This window comes from Metopolophium dirhodum, chromosome 8, assembly GCF_019925205.1.
Source record: "Metopolophium dirhodum isolate CAU chromosome 8, ASM1992520v1, whole genome shotgun sequence".
Lineage (NCBI taxonomy): Eukaryota > Metazoa > Arthropoda > Insecta > Hemiptera > Aphididae > Metopolophium > Metopolophium dirhodum.
In genome coordinates, this window is record NC_083567.1 from 1,797,924 (window position 1) to 1,812,939 (window position 15,016).

Below are 15,016 nucleotides of genomic sequence, written 5' to 3' on the forward strand. Positions count from 1 at the left end.
TAAGATTTCTGGAACTCGGCATACGTGCGATATAATGTCGCCATCTTATTCTTGGTAAAGTCACACTGAAAATCTTCATAGGGGAATACTTCTGCGTTTAAATAGACCTTTAGGTTTTTTATTTTACAATGGTCGAAACACGACATTGCTTTAGTCGGACTATTTTTCCTAGCGGTTTGAAAACCGATTATTACATACCTAGGTTTTTCTAATTTGTTGGATGTCTTCACTTTCCACGAATGCGAAGTGTTTTGAGGTAAAAATGGATATTCACACAGTTCCCACGATCTAAACGCACATGTCAGTGGTTTCTGACTATTGATTACTTTCAACAGTCTAATTTTTTCTCTGTCACTAACTCTCACTATAGGCATCCGCCACAATATTTTTGTTATGTTTATTTTAACGTCTTTTAGTTTAGGAGCGTCTGCGACAACTTCATTATTTTTAAACTGCTTGATGGCATTGATATCAATCGATGCTCTATTTAATATAAGTTGCTGATTACAGTTTATTAAAATTCGCTTATAATCTTCACAAAAACCAAACAAATCTTTAAGATTAATACATCCGTTAAAATGGTCGTTATCGATAAAATCTTTATTAGCCGTTTTAATTTCGCTATCCCAAGCAGCATTATGACGCGATGAAATATTTGTTTTATTATACGAGCAATATCCTTTTAATGTGGACGATATACCCGGATTGACGAGTTTCTGAATTTGAGTACCGTTTATTTCGTATTTCATTTCAGAGAAAAGAAATGCCAGTCCGTTGTTTATGAATCTAATCTCGTCAGTTATTTCCACAGGTTTGATTATTGTCCCCTCGATGTAAATATAACTCTCACATGGTAAAGTATAAGACTCTGTGTTATGCAGAGCAATACGCACCTCATCGTTATTGGAAAGAGCAGATGTTGAATACGGTAAAAAAGAATGATAGTCAATTTGAGTTATTTTACAATCGTCGGTGTATCCAGCCGTCACGTCTAAATATGTGTCGTCCATATTAAATAGCGTTCAGCGAGCGTAGAAAAGCCAAATTATCTGCTGTTAGACTATGATCAACTTGTTTACGTTTCGAATATTTCTTCTTCTTCGGAGTTGTTACCTTTCTACTGTTTTTAATACGACTGACAGGTTTTACATATGTAGTCCTATTTATATTACAAAATTTCAGACCCATCACAAGTCTTGAATTAATAATCGTATCGATACTGGCTCGCCTCGTAGATCGACCAACTCGTTGTCTTGATTTTTTAAAATTATACTCGCGTGCGTTATAGATGTAGAATTAATTGGGTAAAATACCAAATGTGTTGGAACCTCTATTATTTTATAACCTGGAGGTACATTCGGGTAAAACTCATGTATTGTATGGCACTGCTTACCGTTAACGAATGAACCCATAACCAGATTTGAGTCGATATATATACAGTTTGTTTTAGTAATATTGACCAACGCATCTGATACGTGATTGACATTAGCACCATACTTACGGTTTTTAAACCCCAATAACTGTCCTATACTATCAGACATGGAAAAATCTACAGTTTCGCTACAAAACATTGAGCATTTTAATGTAATATTATCTGCTCTCAACATGAATAAAGTATCTGAATTAGGTAATACACGTATTATTGCCGCTTCGATTTCCTTCAACTCATAAGATCCAGTGGGTATTGTATAGCTTCCGCTTGTACGCTTACCAGCGATATTATTTGTGATTCCTATTTTGCTGCATTTTTCGTTTACATTAGGTATAGAATTATTTGTTTGAAAACCCAGCAGACAGATTTTAGCATTTTTACTGACTTCTATAGGTGGAAAAAAGTCGCATGACAATTCACTCGAGTTGCCGGTTAACGTTATAGTGTACATGATAAAAATTGTAAGCACAAGTGACCACAGTTTGTTGTATTATATTTTTGATGTCTATCGTAATTATATTCGATACTGCACCCGTTGAAATATTTCTGTAATTCTAACGGAGGGGGTAAGTTTCCGTAGCTGTCAAAATATTTAACTTGTTTTCCGATGTTCTTATACGCTACCCAATGAGTACCTGTACCGATTTCAGTGTCTAAATTAACTACAGCCGACTCTTGATTTTTTAAACGTTGTGGCAACTTGTCTCTAGAAAATACGCCAATGAAATGAGGTATTTTCAACATGACAGCGTATTTTATAACCTCATAATCGAACAACGCTCTATCGGGTAACGTAACAATTAGTTTTTTGACCTAGACTTCTTCTTCTTCTTAACTGATCCGCCCTTGTATGGTGCTAGGTATAAACCTTTACCTTTTACGATTTTATAAGAACTACCCTTGTGAGGTGCTAGATATAAGCCTTTGCCTAAATGAATAGGAGTGTTTTTACCAGAATTTAATTCTTTCACGACTTTTACTATATTACCGACACCTCCGGTAAGTGCACCTAATGCAGATAAACCAGCAAAAATAGGTATTAATGGTAAAACATCGCCCTTTTTCGGTATCGGTATAATCCTTGGAGTTTTAGTCTTCTTGTTTTTAGATTTTTTAGATTTTTTCGCGGCTGACAGACATGTTTTTACTAATTTAGTTATATTTTTTTCGTTAATTTTATTTTTGATCGAATTTTTAGCAGCCAAAACCATTTGTTTAAATCCGCAACCAGCTCCAATCTTACGTTTGACCTTCATGGCTGTAGTGACCAGCCAAGACGCAGCTTTTTCCTTGATACCTGTGTTTTTAGATTTAAACACTTCCCAAGCTTGATTTTCTAATACTTCGTCCGCTCTGTGTCTATCGGTTAGTGAATTACTTTCTTCGTATGCGATATCGTGGGCTCTGGCCAACTCGTCAAGACGGTTTATTCCGCGTTCTCCACGCGCTAGTCTTTCTTTTAATTTGGTTCCAGGACCGGCAAATCTATAACAAATATATAAAATTTAAAACGGATTTATTAGTCATAATATATTGTAGCGACTTACCTATAACCAGGTAAATGTAATTCCACGGGTAAATGATTTATAACAGAGTTAATAAGACCGGAGCCTTTATTGTTGTTTCGCTTACGAACGTGAGACATCGTGTGACGCTATCGCTAACATAGCACCTATATTTATAGTGAAAAATTAAAAAAAAATGCGCTTTATCGAACAAGAGAAAAAACTCCGAATTTATAATATTGATTCTCCCGAGACAATTCAACAGAGACATGGTGAACTTTTCCCAAATACGATAAGGTCGTTGGTACTTGGGAGCTCTGGTTGTGGTAAAACCAATCTGATGTATTTTCTACTTGTCGATGAAAACGGTTTGCGATTTGAAAACGTTTACATATACTCCAAGACGCTGGAACAACCGAAATATAAATTACTGAAACGTATTATTGACGGTATTGATGGTATCAACATTTTTACCTTTTTCGAGAATGATAAAGTAATTCCACCCGAGAAAGTTTTACCGAACTCAATTTTTATCTTGGATGATGTTATCGGAGAACAACAAAATGTAATAAGAGATTATTTTTCTCGAGGTCGCCACAATAAAATTGATATATTTTATCTGGCTCAGAGTTATTCAAAAGTACCTAAACAGCTGATACGTGATAATGCAAATTTAATAGTATTGTTCAAACAAGATGAAACTAATTTAAAACATGTATATCAAGAGCACTGTTCAGGGGACATGACATATGTACAATTTAAAAATTTTTGTATGACATGTTGGAACCGTGAGATGTTTACATTTGTTGTTATTTGTAAAGATTGTGGGCGTGATAACGGACGTTATCGTTTTGGGTTTGATACTTATGTGCTTATATAAGGCGATACAATTAATAAATATTATCATTTAAAACGTAGTCATGACGGATGCAACTACTGTTCTAGATGAGCTTGTCAAAGCTAAGGAAAGTATTAAACGTAAATATATCGCATTAAAAACAGGCTCGGATAATGTTCAACAACTAATGACACAGACATTAAAACCAATAATCGATCCATTAACTAAAATATCGAATAAACCTCGTTTAAACAAAGAAAATATTAACGTCAGCTCGAAAAACTCATTTGCAGACGACTATCAACAGGAAATTGAAAATTGGCTACAGTCTACAGACTTGGATAAAATATACGGTCCGAAAAAACTTCCAAATGGCCATATTATATTGGGCGATAAAGAAGTAAAATTCATCGAAAACACTATACTTATTGACGACGGTACTGTTTATAACTTAACCTCAGGTCTTATTCAGTTATTATTTTTGAAAAATCCGCTTGTTTATACCGATAACGATTTAGATGTGTATAAATCTATATTGGCACAGACATCAGCACATATAGCTATTGGAAGAAAAATAATAAAAAAGGGTGGCTTTAAATATACATCAATCATCAATAAATTATTTCCCTCGGGCAGTGGACTGTCTATGAAATTGCAGAAAAATAACTTAGTGTATTGGGACAATCCAAACGAGTTGGTCGATCGATTACGTCTACTTCTAGCGTCAAAGGCCGCTGGTAATACAGGCGTTTCAAACGAAATAATATCGATTTTCGAGGAATTACGTGAGGCCGGTCTAATAAAGCGAGTTCCAGATGTCTAAACGGGAAATCGCTAACGAACTTCATAAACCAGCAAGGAAAAATTTCACTAGGCGTCGAGTTAACGTCTATGGAAAAAATGATTTATGGCAAGCTGACTTGGTTGAAATGATACCATATTCAAAAGTAAATGGTGGTTACAAATACATCCTGGTTGTAATTGACTGTTTTACGAAATTTTCTTGGGCGAAACCGTTAAAGTCTAAGACAGGTAAAGAAGTTACTAGCGCAATGGCTACAATATTAGTCAAACGTTCACCAAAACTTTTACAACTCGATAACGGAAAAGAATTTTACAACACCACTTTTGACGCTTTGATGAGCAAGTATGGCATACACAAATATTCAACTTTCAGTATTCTAAAGGCTAGCATCGCAGAAAGGATGAATCGTACTTTGAAAGGGAGAATGTATAAGGAGTTTACTGCACGTGGCTCTCGCGAATGGGTTTCAATTCTACCAAAGTTGCTCGACGAATACAATAATTCACCACACAGGACGATAGGAATGACACCAATACAAGCAGATTCCGACCCCGCCTCAGTGGTAATAAAACAGCGTAAAATTAATAATGAAAAAATTAAATTCAAAGTCGGTGATAAAGTTCGTATAAGCACACAGAAAGGCGTATTTACAAAAGGTTATTTACCAAACTGGTCTACGGAAATATTCGAGATTATCAAAATAAATAAAACATTGCCCGCTACTTATCAGTTGCAAGATTATATGAGTAACCCTATTGCCGGTTGTTTTTATTCTTCGGAAATAAGCAAGACCGATTTCCCAAACGAATATTTAATCGAGAAAATTATTCGCAAAAAGGGCGATCAAATGTACGTCAAGTGGCTAGGATTCGATAATATACATAATAGTTGGATAAATACACGTGATGTTAAAAAATAGTGTCAGTCGTTTTATAACTATGAACGTGTTTGGTAGTTCTCAGGTGAGTGACACTAGGAGAATTATTTCAGATATTCAGTCAAGTAACAAAACGATACTAAATGATACGAAACTCCAACAGAAAGAAATTGATACTTTGAAAAGTAATATTGTTAATCTACATGATAAGATACAATTGTTGGAAAATAATATACAAACAACTAATAAGTCTTTATTAAATTGCGAAAATCGTATGTCGGAGCTATTTAATAACTGTGCTGAAACTAGTACAGCAATCGCTATCCAGGGGCTTGACGTGGCTCAATTAAAAGCTGAAGTAAATCGTATAACTGGAATATTTGATGAAAATTCATTACCGAATCATGGAACATATATTTCAGATTTAAACTCACGTTTAGAGATCATTGAAGGCAAAAAAATTAAGAAAACTTAATTTTATTTAATATACTTACTAATTAGTTGGTTAAATATATGAGAAATTGAAGTATAATTTCAGTCGACCTGTATACCCCATTGTGTGCGGTAGTCCTCTGTCAGTGATATAAATATTTACAATAATTTAATAAAACCTGTAATTATGTCGTCGGCTATCGTAGACATGCATTGCATTCTTGGAACAAAAAATAAATATTTTATTAAAGAAATGTCTATAGTCGACACAGCAACGTGGGCAACTCAACACTGGATTTTTAAAAATTCAAAAACTATGCAAGACAACAAGAGTGAAAAAACTAACAAGTGGCTGGAACATAACTATCATAAACTAACTATAGAATATGGTGATGTTGAGTATGAAGAATTAAGTAGAATATTGAACTCATTAAAATTCACCTGCATTTATGTCAAAGGCGAACAGAAAAAACAGATGCTCGCAGAATTTATACCTCAAGTCGCAATAATCAACATCGAAGACCTTGGATGTCCACGTTTGGATCAAATATGCGATGAAGAAACCTTACCTTGCTGTATTTTTCATATGGAATTTAATCCAAAACAATGTACATTCTATAAAGTATTTGCTATAAGGAAATGGTTTATAAATAATTCTTAAAGATTTTTGTATACATTTTATTTAATAAACATAATAATATTTTAACATTGTTTTTTATTTTATTTATACATTTATAAGATTTTTTAATTAAATATATTGGCAAAAACATGGTTATAGCTTAAACAATTATACAGGAAAAAAAAAATATTACAAGAAAACATTGTAAACTATCTTACATATCTAGCAAAAGCATACTGATACGGTATAGAGTATTTACAAATTATACAATATAAAAATTATACATTTACATACAAAGTATACATTATAAAGGTGTTAATACTACAAATTTATACACTAATCTAATATTTTACAAATTACACAATAATCTATTATCAAGTATTTACATTATATAACAATTAATAGGATAATATTTACAAGTTATTTACAATAATCAATATATAACAAAACAATAAAACTATATAACAAAAAAAATAAGTAAAGTTTCTGAAATAAAACTATTTAGTTGTGTAACAAAGAAGCTCCCTCATAAACTCTTTATCCAGTTTACTCAATCGTCGCCCTCTGTCATCTACCTCATAGTCGAGTTCAGGCCATTCATCCTCGGGTTCATCTTCCCTATAAAATATAAAAGTAAAATCATTACAATAATTTAAAAATATATAAATGTATTAACTCACTCTATACTATAATGTCCATGTGCTAATGTATGTATTTTATCCTCTAGCACCACCCTCTTGTCATCATAGCTGTTATACGTTAATTTCTTTGTTTTTATCGTCATCAGTTGGTGGTTGAATGATCTTATCGACACATTCTCTGTATATAATTTCCTGTTGATAGTCGTCTGCAAATGAGTTTTTCGAGCTGACGTTAATATTTTCTTTGTTTAAACGAGGTTTATTCGATATTTTAGTTAATGGATCGATTATTGGTTTTAATGTCTGTGTCATTAGTTGTTGAACATTATCCGAGCCTGTTTTTAATGCGATATATTTACGTTTAATACTTTCCTTAGCTTTGACAAGCTCATCTAGAACAGTAGTTGCATCCGTCATGACTACGTTTTAAATGATAATATTTATTAATTGTATCGCCTTATATAAGCACATAAGTATCAAACCCAAAACGATAACGTCCGTTATCACGCCCACAATCTTTACAAATAACAACAAATGTAAACATCTCACGGTTCCAACATGTCATACAAAAATTTTTAAATTGTACATATGTCATGTCCCCTGAACAGTGCTCTTGATATACATGTTTTAAATTAGTTTCATCTTGTTTGAACAATACTATTAAATTTGCATTATCACGTATCAGCTGTTTAGGTACTTTTGAATAACTCTGAGCCAGATAAAATATATCAATTTTATTGTGGCGACCTCGAGAAAAATAATCTCTTATTACATTTTGTTGTTCTCCGATAACATCATCCAAGATAAAAATTGAGTTCGGTAAAACTTTCTCGGGTGGAATTACTTTATCATTCTCGAAAAAGGTAAAAATGTTGATACCATCAATACCGTCAATAATACGTTTCAGTAATTTATATTTCGGTTGTTCCAGCGTCTTGGAGTATATGTAAACGTTTTCAAATCGCAAACCGTTTTCATCGACAAGTAGAAAATACATCAGATTGGTTTTACCACAACCAGAGCTCCCAAGTACCAACGACCTTATCGTATTTGGGAAAAGTTCACCATGTCTCTGTTGAATTGTCTCGGGAGAATCAATATTATAAATTCGGAGTTTTTTCTCTTGTTCGATAAAGCGCATTTTTTTTTAATTTTTCACTATAAATATAGGTGCTATGTTAGCGATAGCGTCACACGATGTCTCACGTTCGTAAGCGAAACAACAATAAAGGCTCCGGTCTTATTAACTCTGTTATAAATCATTTACCCGTGGAATTACATTTACCTGGTTATAGGTAAGTCGCTACAATATATTATGACTAATAAATCCGTTTTAAATTTTATATATTTGTTATAGATTTGCCGGTCCTGGAACCAAATTAAAAGAAAGACTAGCGCGTGGAGAACGCGGAATAAACCGTCTTGACGAGTTGGCCAGAGCCCACGATATCGCATACGAAGAAAGTAATTCACTAACCGATAGACACAGAGCGGACGAAGTATTAGAAAATCAAGCTTGGGAAGTGTTTAAATCTAAAAACACAGGTATCAAGGAAAAAGCTGCGTCTTGGCTGGTCACTACAGCCATGAAGGTCAAACGTAAGATTGGAGCTGGTTGCGGATTTAAACAAATGGTTTTGGCTGCTAAAAATTCGATCAAAAATAAAATTAACGAAAAAAATATAACTAAATTAGTAAAAACATGTCTGTCAGCCGCGAAAAAATCTAAAAAATCTAAAAACAAGAAGACTAAAACTCCAAGGATTATACCGATACCGAAAAAGGGCGGTGTTTTACCATTAATACCTATTTTTGCTGGTTTATCTGCATTAGGTGCACTTACCGGAGGTGTCGGTAATATAGTAAAAGTCGTGAAAGAATTAAATTCTGGTAAAAACACTCCTATTCATTTAGGCAAAGGCTTATATCTAGCACCTCACAAGGGTAGTTCTTATAAAATCGTAAAAGGTAAAGGTTTATACCTAGCACCATACAAGGGCGGATCAGTTAAGAAGAAGAAGAAGTCTAGGTCAAAAAACTAATTGTTACGTTACCCGATAGAGCGTTGTTCGATTATGAGGTTATAAAATACGCTGTCATGTTGAAAATACCTCATTTCATTGGCGTATTTTCTAGAGACAAGTTGCCACAACGTTTAAAAAATCAAGAGTCGGCTGTAGTTAATTTAGACACTGAAATCGGTACAGGTACTCATTGGGTAGCGTATAAGAACATCGGAAAACAAGTTAAATATTTTGACAGCTACGGAAACTTACCCCCTCCGTTAGAATTACAGAAATATTTCAACGGGTGCAGTATCGAATATAATTACGATAGACATCAAAAATATAATACAACAAACTGTGGTCACTTGTGCTTACAATTTTTATCATGTACACTATAACGTTAACCGGCAACTCGAGTGAATTGTCATGCGACTTTTTTCCACCTATAGAAGTCAGTAAAAATGCTAAAATCTGTCTGCTGGGTTTTCAAACAAATAATTCTATACCTAATGTAAACGAAAAATGCAGCAAAATAGGAATCACAAATAATATCGCTGGTAAGCGTACAAGCGGAAGCTATACAATACCCACTGGATCTTATGAGTTGAAGGAAATCGAAGCGGCAATAATACGTGTATTACCTAATTCAGATACTTTATTCATGTTGAGAGCAGATAATATTACATTAAAATGCTCAATGTTTTGTAGCGAAACTGTAGATTTTTCCATGTCTGATAGTATAGGACAGTTATTGGGGTTTAAAAACCGTAAGTATGGTGCTAATGTCAATCACGTATCAGATGCGTTGGTCAATATTACTAAAACAAACTGTATATATATCGACTCAAATCTGGTTATGGGTTCATTCGTTAACGGTAAGCAGTGCCATACAATACATGAGTTTTACCCGAATGTACCTCCAGGTTATAAAATAATAGAGGTTCCAACACATTTGGTATTTTACCCAATTAATTCTACATCTATAACGCACGCGAGTATAATTTTAAAAAATCAAGACAACGAGTTGGTCGATCTACGAGGCGAGCCAGTATCGATACGATTATTAATTCAAGACTTGTGATGGGTCTGAAATTTTGTAATATAAATAGGACTACATATGTAAAACCTGTCAGTCGTATTAAAAACAGTAGAAAGGTAACAACTCCGAAGAAGAAGAAATATTCGAAACGTAAACAAGTTGATCATAGTCTAACAGCAGATAATTTGGCTTTTCTACGCTCGCTGAACGCTATTTAATATGGACGACACATATTTAGACGTGACGGCTGGATACACCGACGATTGTAAAATAACTCAAATTGACTATCATTCTTTTTTACCGTATTCAACATCTGCTCTTTCCAATAACGATGAGGTGCGTATTGCTCTGCATAACACAGAGTCTTATACTTTACCATGTGAGAGTTATATTTACATCGAGGGGACAATAATCAAACCTGTGGAAATAACTGACGAGATTAGATTCATAAACAACGGACTGGCATTTCTTTTCTCTGAAATGAAATACGAAATAAACGGTACTCAAATTCAGAAACTCGTCAATCCGGGTATATCGTCCACATTAAAAGGATATTGCTCGTATAATAAAACAAATATTTCATCGCGTCATAATGCTGCTTGGGATAGCGAAATTAAAACGGCTAATAAAGATTTTATCGATAACGACCATTTTAACGGATGTATTAATCTTAAAGATTTGTTTGGTTTTTGTGAAGATTATAAGCGAATTTTAATAAACTGTAATCAGCAACTTATATTAAATAGAGCATCGATTGATATCAATGCCATCAAGCAGTTTAAAAATAATGAAGTTGTCGCAGACGCTCCTAAACTAAAAGACGTTAAAATAAACATAACAAAAATATTGTGGCGGATGCCTATAGTGAGAGTTAGTGACAGAGAAAAAATTAGACTGTTGAAAGTAATCAATAGTCAGAAACCACTGACATGTGCGTTTAGATCGTGGGAACTGTGTGAATATCCATTTTTACCTCAAAACACTTCGCATTCGTGGAAAGTGAAGACATCCAACAAATTAGAAAAACCTAGGTATGTAATAATCGGTTTTCAAACCGCTAGGAAAAATAGTCCGACTAAAGCAATGTCGTGTTTCGACCATTGTAAAATAAAAAACCTAAAGGTCTATTTAAACGCAGAAGTATTCCCCTATGAAGATTTTCAGTGTGACTTTACCAAGAATAAGATGGCGACATTATATCGCACGTATGCCGAGTTCCAGAAATCTTACTACGGACATGAAGATGTGAAACCTCTGTTGAATCGAGAAGATTTCAAAAATCTGTCTCCAATTATAGTTGTTGACATGAGCAGACAGAACGATAACGTGAAAACATCAACCGTCGACCTCAGGATTGAACTAGAAGCAGACGAAGCGTTCCCAGCTTCAACATCTGCATATTGCTTAATATTACATGACCAAATTATAAATTATAATCCATTTAATGGAGAAGTAAGAACCTTGTAAATACTTATTGTAAACCTTACTATTATTTTAATAAATAAAAAACTTTTTTTTAAGTATCACGCTTGTTTTATTTTCACATAAATTAGTCATACAAATATTAAAATAGACGTCGCTTAACATCACGTACTGGCGTCGGATGCTTGGCGAAGGTTGACTGAGATCGTTTGTGTGATGGCACTGGATGTTCGGTGAAAGTTGGGTAAGGTTGCGGTGGTGATATCGTCCTGAATTGGTAGAAAAAATCAGGCCCATCGTTTACCTCGTATGCCTGCGGGTTGCGAATCTCGGCTGGTGTCCGTGCAGGTCCATCAATATGATCTAGTGCCTGGGAAAAATAAATATAAAATAAATATTGTGTTTTTATTTTTAAAACTATGTTTATATAAATTACCTTAGCTAAAATATCATCCTTAGGCTGATTAAATCCATCACGTGCAGATGAATCGTCGTGTATGCTGAATATATTGCTGACCGGCGAATAGCTTGGCGACGTTGGTGTATCCATTTGACCATTCTGTAACTAAAATTGTATTAAATATTTTTTTACATGTACTACTATATTTATGAATTACCTCATGCGTCAACTGTTGTAACACAGTTTCAGCTAGTTGTACGGTTGCATACATTTGTATTTGACCGATCATGTTTGGGTAAATTTTCTCCGTTCGATCGTCTTGTACGTTTTTAATGAATATTAACATCTCTTCTAAATTTTTCGGTGGTGATTTAAGGTGAGCAGATTTCTCATGTAGATACATCGCAAAATCGTCAAACTGCCTTGTAATTAATGGAGCAGTGTTTATTTCTTTCCGTACAATACTTTCGAAAATACTACATTCAAGATATTGAAGCTTAATCAAGTCCTCCCGATTTAACAGTACTCTGCACCCGTCCTGAGTTTTTGACTCTATTACTAGCACATTTTCTCCGCCATACACCATACTGGATATTTTATGAAATTCCGTCTCAAGAAATATGATGCGCTTGTACTGGACCGTATCTAATATAAATGATAAGATATGCCCCATCATAGAGAATATGCGTCTCAGGAAATCCGGCGATATTTTAACATGACGCGATGGTGTTAATAAATGAACGGTGACTTGAAAATTATCAGTAGGATCGACACCGACAAGTATGAATTTGCGTGCTGTAAAGTTGATCGTGTAGCTTGTGGTTTCGATGAGTTCAGCCGGTGGTGATGGTGGTACATACGTAAAGGTCTTCTTCTTGTATAATGCAGCGTTGTCTTCAATTGAACCAGCCATGTTTTTAAAAATTGTTTATTATAAAAATAATAAAGACTTGGAAAAATTGTAAACACTTAACAAATATAATAAAGACGGAGGAGAATCGTACGTGTGTACACTTGACGACAGACTGATTGAATGCCGACTCTTGCGGAGCCTATATAGTGTCCGTTTCACATTCACGTGTTGTAGATATTTCTCATATTAAATAATATAGGTTTATTTCTTGATTTTCGGCTATTTGATCGTTTTCAAAAAAACCTACACCGTACTCCAAATGTAGACATACAGTAGATATTTCTGATTTATATCAATAAGCGTTTATTTCGTGATTTTCGGCTATTTGATCGTTTTCAAAAAAACCTACGCCGTACATCAAATGTAGACATACAGTATATATTTCTGAATTATATCAATAAGCGTTTATTTCGTGATTTTCGGCTATTTGAATAAATCTACACCGTCATAACAATAAATATATGCGTCATACGATATTTAATAATAATATATGTTTATTTTTAATTTCACACTCAACGTTGATAGTAGGAGTTAATTACTGATAAGGAGATTTATACACCGCACACGTTACGGATAATCGTTATCACTAATGAGGAGTTAATTACTGATAAGGTTACGGTAGTTGCATCAGATGCTGATAGTAGGAGTTAATTACTGATAAGGTTACACTTATTGATAACAACGTCGCGCACGTGAACGATAAGCTGCGGAGGGTGCGGAGGATGCGGGGATGCGGGGATGCGGGGATGTGGGGATGCGGGGATGCGGGGATGCGGAGGATGCGGGGATGCGGGGATGCGGGGATGCGGGGATGCGGAGGATGCGGGGATGCGGGGATGCGGGGATGCGGAGGATGCGGGGATGCGGGGATCAGCGCTCTGAACTCTCTATTATATACTACTACGTATATTATTCAATCATATTAAACAATACATTCTGCACAATAACTTAATTTCCACGTTGTTACAAAACTAAAATGTTGAGTTAGGAAGTGGGTAGGTACACTACAAATGTCAGCTAGGCCTCTATCGTATTTGTCTTAAAATTTTAAATGTCGTTTCGAGAGCTGTTAACGGGTGATGCGTGTTAAACAAACCACCCATTGTGTTGTGTGTACAAAATCACGGAAGTGTCTGTAATGTTTAATTTTACAAAAAAAAAAAACTACTTCCACTGTGAAAGCTCTCTAGAACAACAATCGTCTTATTGTTCAGTGATTTGGAGCAGATTTACGTTTTCTAACGATTTCGAAATTGTCAATAACTGCGCAGTCTATAGAATTCAGTTCAAGTGAGCCGTAATATATTTTTGTGTGTAATTTCTTAGTGTATAATTTTAATTATTTTTCCTGAACAACAGCATATTAATAATTTAACAAACTAAAAAAAAAAAAATAAATCATTGTATCTATATTTACTTCACATCGACTTTAATCATCATAGTTTTATATTAAAGCATATTAATAAAAATTACCTTTGAATCGTTTAAATGGTACTTATACACGTTAAAATAAAAATAAACTGCAACAAATGTACAACCCAGGAATGAAAAGTTTCAATTCAATTTTTAAGTAAATTATTTAACAATTAAGATAATATAATATATACATTTAATATTGTGTCACTCTAGTTCAGTCGCTTTTTTCTGTAAAACTCCAAATTAGTTGTTTTTCCGTGAATCAAACTAAGCACGATCGAAATTCAATACACATTAATCCAAAGTCCGACGTCAGTCATAATAAACGTATCATCACTGCTAAGTATTTGAGTAGCATAAACATTTGCCGCGGCGTAGGTAGTTATATTTAGGTCGTATCGTAAATTGCTTGAAAGCGTTTAAAACTATAAAACTGTGTAAATGATTATGTACGATATAATATTATAAATGTAAGTAAAATAAAAACGCAAGCAATAAAAACGTTGTAAAGTTTACGATGAAACTTATAACGACGACTATATTATTGTCAACGTTTTACAGTGTGCATTAAACTATATTATTATTATACGCATAAATATAAATAAACGAATATGATACGTTTGAGCGATGTGTGGACGGACAGGAATTATTATATTCTACTCTGCTGACGT

The 15,016-nt window shown here is 34.1% G+C and overlaps 2 protein-coding genes across 4 annotated transcripts; both read right to left on the reverse strand.

Moving 5' to 3' along the window:
- Positions 1–6,607: 6,607 nt before the first annotated feature.
- On the reverse strand, positions 6,608–7,566 carry LOC132950630 (uncharacterized). Its single transcript, XM_061022150.1, has 3 exons — positions 7,404–7,566; positions 7,189–7,327; positions 6,608–7,126 (listed from the first exon to the last, which is right to left on the reverse strand). Exons 1-3 carry the CDS (start codon positions 7,564–7,566, stop codon positions 7,006–7,008), a joined length of 423 nt encoding a protein of 140 aa, XP_060878133.1. The 3' UTR covers positions 6,608–7,005.
- A 4,158-nt stretch (positions 7,567–11,724) lies between these two features.
- LOC132951080 (uncharacterized) lies at positions 11,725–13,152 on the reverse strand. Of its 3 annotated transcripts, XM_061022779.1 has the most exons (3): positions 12,234–13,152; positions 12,053–12,181; positions 11,725–11,986 (listed from the first exon to the last, which is right to left on the reverse strand). In XM_061022779.1, exons 1-3 carry the CDS (start codon positions 12,927–12,929, stop codon positions 11,759–11,761), a joined length of 1,053 nt encoding a protein of 350 aa, XP_060878762.1. In that variant the 5' UTR covers positions 12,930–13,152; the 3' UTR covers positions 11,725–11,758. The 3 variants fall into 3 exon arrangements, with proteins under 3 accessions (XP_060878762.1, XP_060878761.1, XP_060878760.1); XM_061022778.1 differs by having other exon boundaries at positions 11,725–12,175; XM_061022777.1 differs by having other exon boundaries at positions 11,725–12,181.
- Positions 13,153–15,016: the final 1,864 nt, after the last annotated feature.

Bases quoted from the DNA above. Each gene is read 5' to 3' on its own strand.
- LOC132951080 (XM_061022777.1), bottom strand. From the start codon at position 12,929: ATGGCTGGTTCAATTGAAGACAACGCTGCATTATACAAGAAGAAGACC. The intron at 12,182-12,233 runs GTAATTCATAAA...ATACAATTTTAG, and splicing joins TACAACAGTTGACGCATGAG to TTACAGAATGGTCAAATGGA.
- LOC132950630 (XM_061022150.1), bottom strand. From the start codon at position 7,566: ATGACGGATGCAACTACTGTTCTAGATGAGCTTGTCAAAGCTAAGGAA. The intron at 7,328-7,403 runs GTTTAAACAAAG...AATTATATACAG, and splicing joins TAAAATATCGAATAAACCTC to AGAATGTGTCGATAAGATCA. The intron at 7,127-7,188 runs GTGAGTTAATAC...TATATTTTATAG, and splicing joins CATGGACATTATAGTATAGA to GGAAGATGAACCCGAGGATG.